This window comes from Ruditapes philippinarum, unplaced genomic scaffold, assembly GCF_026571515.1.
Source record: "Ruditapes philippinarum isolate M1 unplaced genomic scaffold, ASM2657151v2 ctg4753_1_1_1_1, whole genome shotgun sequence".
NCBI lineage: Eukaryota > Metazoa > Mollusca > Bivalvia > Venerida > Veneridae > Ruditapes > Ruditapes philippinarum.
Genome location: NW_026859824.1, coordinates 5,832 through 14,966, shown reverse-complemented (window position 1 = coordinate 14,966; position 9,135 = coordinate 5,832). Strand labels below are relative to the sequence as shown.

At 33.0% G+C, this 9,135-nt stretch overlaps 1 protein-coding gene across 1 annotated transcript; it reads right to left on the bottom strand.

Moving 5' to 3' along the window:
• Positions 1 to 240: 240 nt before the first annotated feature.
• LOC132758019 (transmembrane cell adhesion receptor mua-3-like) lies at positions 241 to 8,811 on the bottom strand (the record flags this gene model as incomplete). The annotated part of the gene is given in 10 exon segments (XM_060749537.1): positions 241 to 857; positions 1,191 to 1,319; positions 1,756 to 1,924; positions 2,341 to 2,621; positions 3,095 to 3,208; positions 4,311 to 4,430; positions 4,786 to 4,905; positions 5,916 to 6,032; positions 6,825 to 6,942; positions 8,675 to 8,811. Coding segments are annotated over 10 exon segments (1,904 nt in total), but the record flags the coding sequence as incomplete, so codon positions are not given.
• Between the last annotated feature and the right edge of the window lie 324 nt (positions 8,812 to 9,135).

Here is a 9,135-nt window from a genome sequence, read left to right as displayed (position 1 = left end):
TTCAACATTCTCGTGTCATTATTAATTTCTGCTATCCATTCTTTGATAAACATTCTATATTTCCTGGGGAAAAAAATGAGTAAATATGTTCACATTGAATACATTTATTTGATAAATGAGAGGAAGAGCAAGCAATCAAGGCACTGAAATTGAAATACTCATGGGAGTTGTTTCCAAAAAAGGTCATACAAAAATTAACACATCACTCCTTTGATATGCGTGTAAAATCATAGGCTACAATTTCTTCAGTGACATATTTTATTCACCTTTCAAGTCGCACTTGTTATAAACGAAATAAGATTGCAAAACATCCAGATTGCTCATTGGCAAATCTTTGTTAGTAATAAAAACATTAAACGGGTCTGTCACCAGCTTAAGTAAACCTTCCAAACTAACATCTCCTCCACTACCAATGGCAACAATATTTACATCGTTAGCCTCTAACATTGCTTTATCTCTTTCAAGTGCACTTTCGTCATTTATATCCGCTTTACCATTCGTGAAAATCAGGAAAAATTTCTTTGCCCCCTGCCTAGAAATTGTTTTATTGAAAATGTTATCCCTGACATAAGCATAAACGGTTTCTAAGTGTACTTGTGCCTTGACATTTGATTGTGCGATCATATTGAGCGTTCTTTTAATGACATTTTTGTTAAAGGTCTCTCCCATACCAATAGCGCTTCTTATATCATCGGAAAATGACGTCACACTAACACGTGTATTATTAACGCTTAAATGCTCCATGACGTCAATCATATGTATAATAGCGTCGATACTTAAGCTATATTGTTCGGCTGGTACAGAATACGACGAATCCAAGAAAATGGCAACGTCCGATGCCGCACTTGTCTCACATTCTGAAAAATATTAGACATTTAATCAATGCTATTTTATTAAATGCCGAATTCTGCTTATGTCGGTGCTGGGGTGTGTGTACGATAACTTGCACTTACCTCTATCGCCCATGAACACCAAACCGAATCTTGAAACTTTTTTAATCTTTACGTATTAGATAGATATCTAAAAGGAATACGTGTTTTTCCATTGTCATAAATTTATTTCGATATATTCAATATTTGATATGTTTACTTTGTTGATGTATTTTAAACATTTGTTAAAATGATAAAGAAGTAAAATAAACTTTCCAAATTAAACTTTGCTGAACATAAGTTAGTAAAAATATTCATTACCATCGCAATCAAAATGAACCAGACGTTTGAGAACGGTGTACAAAGAATTAAAGTTCTGCACGGAGTAAACAAAGGATGGGTCCGAGGCTATATCTATCAGTTCTTGGTGAGAAACTCCTTTTCCTATTCCTGAAATTTATAACGTTTGCATTGTATACCGTTACAGTTCAATTTACATCATTACTGTTACAAACAGTTTAATTCTGTGAGGAATAAATGAAATTATTAAGTGTAGATCTACTTGAATATTTTTAAGAGCATTCCAGTATGATATCGATCTTGGGTGATTGCTAATAGTAGTTTATTCCTAATTTAAAAAAAAACGAGAACAAAGATTAACAAGGTAAAGCAACATTCACAGAACGTAGCCCCCCAACACAATCCAATCACACCAGTAGGACACCCAGAAGGCACCGAACCAATACCTGGGATAAGACACAAGGCGGTGAAAGGATGGGGGATATAAAATAAGTTAAAAGATAAGAACTAAAGGGTCCAATACCGGAGTTATAGAGACAAAGTGTGCAACGGGAAATGAGGGGTTGGGGTGGGCGAAACTACTTACCTATGGCGGCAATTGTATCCACAATAGACCTCAAATCATTTGCTTTTTCCTTGGTTTTCATTCTGTATGTAGACATGCCGTCAGTCAAGACGTAAACAAACTTAGAAGCTTGTGTACCATTTATTCGTCTTTCGATGCCATGGTTTGGACTGAATACTTCGGTCATTACCTATAAATATAACAATGAAATTATTGAAGGAAACACATTTATATTACATGAAACTTTTTGAAATATGCAATAAATGAAATAAACATGAATTAAAAATACTTGCCTTTCTTAAAACCAAAGTTAGTGAAAAAAATATATGAATTTAGATTTCTAATTCATCAAGTATTGCTCTCAATTTGTCCAATGCTTTTATCCAACGATTATATCGCATCTTGTGTAATTCATTATAGCCCAATATTGCCTTTACAGTCCTATGAAACTGACATAACTGTAAAACTACCTCTCCTGCAATTTTGATTTACATTTTAATACGTAAGTGTAAGGCAAGATAAGATTGGGGCAAAATATCAAACACCAGCTGCGGCTGCGGCGACTTTTATGACTCTATAGAAAATTATCAAGGATTATCACCTTACCTTTTCTAGTCCTTTGTCAGTACGTGTTATCCCACGTTTATACGTAACGTTCATTATAGCGTCATGGAGTGACACGTTGTCTTTATACTGGTTAAGATAAAACTCTACATGTGCATCAGATGAAAATGTTACGACACTAATTTGGAAGTCATGTGGTCCAATGGGGACAGTATTGCTGAAATTAGCAACAAATTCCAGCTGTTTATTGAATTCATCTTCTGTCATGCTCACTGATGAATCTAAAACAAAGACGACGTCTGCTGGAGTAGGGTGACAGATATCTGAAAAATTAAAAAAATATGGAATGTGGCTTGATGCAAATTATTTCAGAAAACAATATTTATAGATTAATTTTACTCATTCCTACTTAAAAATCCATCAACTTGAGCCTGCAATTGTCTCTTACAATGTTTGTTTATTGCTTTTTTGGGGTCTACCTTTTCCATAGTTCTTAATTTTAATAAAAAGTGTTTTATTCAAGTTAAAATATGAAAAATTAATATATTTTACTGAAACCTTAACGCAATGGACAGCTGAATATTTAATATCATTTTACTTGAAATGCTATATGAACATCTTAACAAAAGGTTAAGTGGACTTTAACTAAACACAGAGAAGCGACGAAACTATGAAATAATTCCTTCCTTTTATAATCCGATATACTTATAATATTAATAATACTAGTAATGTTTCATGTTAAACTATATTTATCAGAATTAATCAAATTTTGGAACGAGTGAAATGATATACTTACTTGTGTCACATACAACACCATACAATCTTGGAGGACAATCACATGTAAATCTGTTTTCTTTATTATTACACGTGGCATTATTTTGACACGGCGAACTTTCGCATTCGTCGATATCTATAGCCAGAGAACAAACAAACACTGCAATATTACATTTTTATATGTCCCTTTTTTGTTATACACTAATGAAAGGGGCCACAAAAATGGTGAATGAAAGAAAACTAAAGTAACTTATATAATATTTACAGTAATAAATGACCTGAGACCAACCTGACAAATTTCTTTAAAGAAGTAACGAAATATAAAAATGACAACGCTTATGTTTTTAAACTATGTATTTTTGTAGTAATTAAAGTCTTTGTCTATGTTTTGATAGAATACTACTAGAAATAAAGTGCCATATTTTCTAAACACATACGAGTTGTATTAGTTGTTAATACGTAATGCAACAGTTTAGATGCAAACAGAACCCCTAAAGAAAGCCCAACACGACAAATTTGAAAATGTTCATTGACGGTAGAGGTAATTGTAAGCTACCGTCCACACCCCCTAGCCCCGGCTTAAGTAGAATTCAAAATTTAACATGAACTGGTAATATTATAAATTTTGATACATCCGCAGATGTGTTCATATGACGGTTATCATGGAATCTTTAATGTGACACGTTAGTGCCATTCCATGAAAATCGGCATATAGTAATGCATGTGCTCTAAACGAGAAAATAAGTTTTAAAAAAGATTGCGATACTGCTCGGGTAAATCACACTTATTTATTTTGACAAACAAGTCATTCACGCATGCATTGTTTCTCTGTATTTGATTTGATGATTTGACTAGTTTACTATAGTGCAATACAAACACAATTTATTGTGTACATGAATAATAATAATAATAAGAAGAATGATAGGCGTATTAACTTACTTAAATATTTTTTTCTAACTAATATTTCTGTTCTTAGAATTAGATGTAATAAATAATACTTTACTTATGTCTTTTTCACATCTTTTTTTGAATAACAATACAGTCAACTTTTAAGAGGAGGGCCATCAATAATGTTGTTTTGGACCGACTCTTTTTGTATATTTAAATTAATGTATGTGTAATTGTGTATAATTGTGAAATTGTATATATGTATATATATATAGATATATATGCAATAAAATATGTTTAAACTAAACTGTAATAAAATGATAGTGTATTATTGTAATAATGTATTGTACCTTTATTACAATTATTGCCCGTATATCCAGGTTTACACATGCAAGTATAGTCATTTATTCCGTCTATACATTTAACAGTATATTTTGTATTACATGGGTTGCTCAGGCATTCATTGATATCTGAAAATAAATGGACAATGTAAATGGTTCATATTAGTTTGACCTAAATAAATATAGATAAATCAAAAACTTGACGTAACCTTACGTAACTACCTGAAGGTAGAGTTTTATATACACTTATAAAGTCTTAAAGGTATTCATGAATAATTATAATGTAAAATAAAAGACTGAGTTTACTATTTTATCAATATGATATTACCCCGTAATTAATATTGTAATGATTTACTTCATATGTTTACACATAAATTAAATTTCGTGCTTTAATTTTAAATATAACCTTAGTTATTTATTCTAATGTTTTCTCTATTTTGGTTACTTAAAACATACATATACAAAATATATAATTGAATTGAACCTGTATCACAGTATTTGCCGGTATATCCAGGTTTACAATTACACGTGTAGTCATTAGCTCCATCTAGACAGTTTATGCTTGTTGTTGTATTGCACGGATTTGGCGTGCACTCATCAATATCTGGAAAGGTCATTAAACTATATATGTATATATATAAAGAACACAGAACGGAAGCGATGGATTAGAAATTCGACTTTGAAATTAAAAAGTGTCCCGGTACAATCAATACAGTTACGGATGCTCTCAGTCGCTTTCCTCAGTAAAAGGTATAAGGAACAGAAGAATAAATCAAGATGGTTGCAGAGGTATTTAGGACAATTTGTTGTGCATTTATATCACATCCATTATGTGACACCTTACCAACTACAAACATAAACTTAGTAGGAAGTCCAGAGGAGCCTGAAACCCTTGATGGCTCGCGATGAGATGCAGAATATAGGGGAACATTTATGGGAGATTCAGTTTGAGGAGACATTAATTTTATTAAACGAGATCTGGTAATGGGGAGGTTTTCTAAAAAACTAAGGATAAAAAGAAAGATATTGTTCTAGGAGGAAGATCTGGTAATCATAACAACACCAAACGCTTTGTCCTTAAAAGAGCATTCCATGTTAAGATCTTGTCATGATAAAATCGCTAAACGCTTTGCCTCTCAGCTAACATCCCATGTTAATATCTTGCTGTCATAAAATCACCAACCGCTTTGCCTCTTAAAAGGAACATCTCATTTAAAAAAATTACTCAGCCGTATGATAACAAATCGTTTAAATTTTCTAAAGATCGTTGCAATTTGTCTGCCGTTTATACACAAAAGGATTTAAGTTTTGAAGGAATATTTTTTGTTTTTACTTTATTATAACGTAAGATCCGTACGTTGTGTGTTATGTTTTAGCGTTTTTATCTTCAAAAACAGAATGTATGTGATATATGAAAGTAAGCTGAGACTGTCTCTCCAGACGGAGAGATTGTTTGGGCATCCCTTTTGTGTCTTTTTTGTTAAAATTGTCGAGCATTGATCTATTCAAGTCATTTTGTTTAAACCTTTCAGTTCTTTTTGAAGAATATTTGTCTGTTTGTATGTATCATGGATTGGAATGATAGTAAAGAATATATTGGTTTTCTAAACTTACTGACTTGACATATCTCCCCCTCAAAACCTGGTTGACATGAACACGTGAACTTCGTGCCTTGTGGAACGCAGGTACCTCCGTTTTCGCATCTATCTCTGGATAAAGACTGGCAAATGTCTGAAACGTCAAGATTGTAAAAGGTTATATAACTGTACCTTGCCTTATCAGACAGTTCCGTTCTAATTTTACTTTTAAAGTGTTATCCGATTTTGATTCGCAAATTGTTTTAAATTGTTTCCTGGTTGTTTATGCAAATTCATTCTTTCATTTCGGGATAAAGTTATACGCCTCTTTTTGTGGAATGGAACAAATGTGTCACATTGGATATGATCACCGTCGTATGAATACATTTGCGGATATTTCTAAGTTCAGTTTTTATTTATTTAACACAAAGACAGTAAATGATCAGGTAATTCAAAAGTTATAATTGCAATGGTAAACTTTTGAATTTAGAAGCATACGCAATTGCTTATGCCTATGTTTTGGGGCGTTGACGGAAGTTTGCACTTACCGCTACCGTTCATGAACATGGTTGATAAAATCAATCTTGCAGCATTTACAATTTTGTTTTTTTTTCGCGTTTTTACGTTATAATTTTGTTTGTATGTTTTGTCGAAACAGTATCTTATTCTCACAAATATGGTATCATTTTTAAGAGTAAACCCTACCTCTTAAATCAAGATGCTTCAGAGGCAAAAGATTGAATATATTTCCAAGAGGTAATTAAAAAATACACGCCATACACTAATTTCAAAACAATCAAAGTAAGTAAAAAGTTGTTCACTATAAATCGACATCTGTCAAGTCTACATTTTCAGGGAAGAGTTATATCAGCTGGCATATTTTTTTAGGATAAGTGATTTGTTTGTTTCTTCAATAAAAGAAGCGTTTGCTAGCCACACAATATACCTTTGCAGTCATAGTTATAATGACCATTGCACCATGATGTAACGCTTACTAATTTTCCGGAGGGACAAGTCCATGTTGATGAGAACTTCCTTGCGATGTACGATCTGTATTGCTCTGTCTGAAATAACATAATTGAGCCGCGTCATGACAAAACAAACAAAGTGCGTTTGCGACCAGCATGGATCCAGACCAGCCTGCGCATCCGCGCAGTCTGATCAGGACCCATGCTGTTCGCTACAAACCCTATTACAAGTAGAGAAACTGATAGCGAACAGCATGGATCCTGATCAGACTGCGCGGATGTGCAGCCTGGTCTCGATCCATGCTGGTCGCAAACCAATTATGTTGGTTTTGTCTGAAATAACAGTTCAAAGTATGTAATCAGGTAGTACCAGGTAAGTCAGCATGTCTTGACGTTTGAACCGGTTCAGTGGATCAGTGAATATATTGTTACTTTTTTATTACTGATTTTTTTCTGTTTTACTAAAGAACTGCTTCGGACTTACAATAAAGACAAGCCTATTGTAACAATGGTGACAATCATCTTAATATTAACATTTGTAGTATCGGAAAGCCCCTACGATTTGTTTTATTTGAACATATGTGCATCTCAAGTTGTGGCCTTTGATTGATTTGTTTGGATTTTTGGATTTTTTTTCCTTTTTTCTTTGTTGTTGTTTTCGGTGGTGGTTTTTCTTTTCTTTTTTATGAATGTTTTACACCCATTGCCACGCATGTTTTATGTCATATTTTCGCAATCGATCCAGCTAACCAACTTTCCTGCATAACCAACGAGTAATTAGCAATTTATTCGCAAGTGACCGATTACTAATTACACGTGATTTATTAATCAGCGATCAATTGGGTCGGAGAAATGACACCTCGCCCACGACGATCAAACCGGTGTCCCCTGGATTGATGGTTCGATGCTCTCCCTTATGAGCTCAGAAAATACGGTTTATTAACGCACAATGTATTAAAGATACCATTTTTCTATTCTGCATTTCAATTTACTTTGCAAGTCGCAGATATTTAAAAAAAAAATCGAGAAACATTAAGATTATAATTACAAATGTATGCAAGTTTCAGCAGCATTACTTTAGATATAATAACAACTTAAATGTTTACGATGGCGGTGCAACCTTGCCATAATGACATGATATCTATACCGTTACAGTAATCCTAGAATAGTATTTCACATGTGTATATGATTGCATATCTGTCAATTTTAAAGTTATTTTGAATAAGCTTCTGTTTACATTAAATAAAGAGATATTTCTTTGCAATTGGACATTCACTTCAATAGGGTTAATACTACCAGAGATAAAACTACCACGGTGCCTATACCACGTGACATTTTATTCTCTGCATGTGGCAAAAAATAGACGGTTCAGATTTTAATTCTTCCATAGGTTTATAGATATAATATTATTCAGGAAGTGAAGAACCTTCTTATTTTAGTGAGTAACATGTTTCAGTGGGGAAACATTATCATTTTTGTGGAAAGTTAAACCGCGTAGTTGAACATACAGATACTCGCGCGGTTACACTTAACGATTTTTTTTCAGGATATATTCTTTGTAAGGGTTACTCATTAGAATAAGCAGACTCGTCACTTTAAAGAAATATTTTTTAAAAAGTTATGACAGATAATAATTACTGGGCCGTCTTCTGGTTTTGGTTTTTCTGTCCCACACAGATCACAGGAAGTCACCCGTGACTATTGACAGAATTATTCCCAGGACCCTGTGATGATATAAAAAGCTAAAATTCTTCGTACAGAGTATAATATATTTGTATAGAGCACCTTTTGCAAGAGCAATACATTTGTAAATAAGTATTTGGCTTACTTGACACTTAACGCCTTGGCTTTCGCAATAATCCTCGTGGCAACATTCCCTTGGCGTTGACCTTTTACCAGACGACAAAAAACTGTTTGCGTCATATTTGGAGAATTCTCTATAGCACTGAACATCCCAATCTGTATCTTTAGGGTCAAATGGCATATGTGCTTAAAATAAAAGGGGTATGAATTGTGATTACAAGTAATTTGTTAAATGCGTGTTCTAAATATGTGTGTTTTGTTTTAATTATGTAAATTCTTCTTGTCATGCTCTTTACATAAAAACACATTCATAATAATTTTCAGGATTCATCTGTATACCAATAAAATAATATGAAAAAAAAATAATATATATGAAAAAAATGAATGTTTGGATTTTTACAACCTGATTGTTTGGCTATTTTTAGCTTCTTGTTGTTGCTGTTGTTGTTGTTGTTGTTGCTGCTGTTGTTGTTGTTGTTGTTGTTG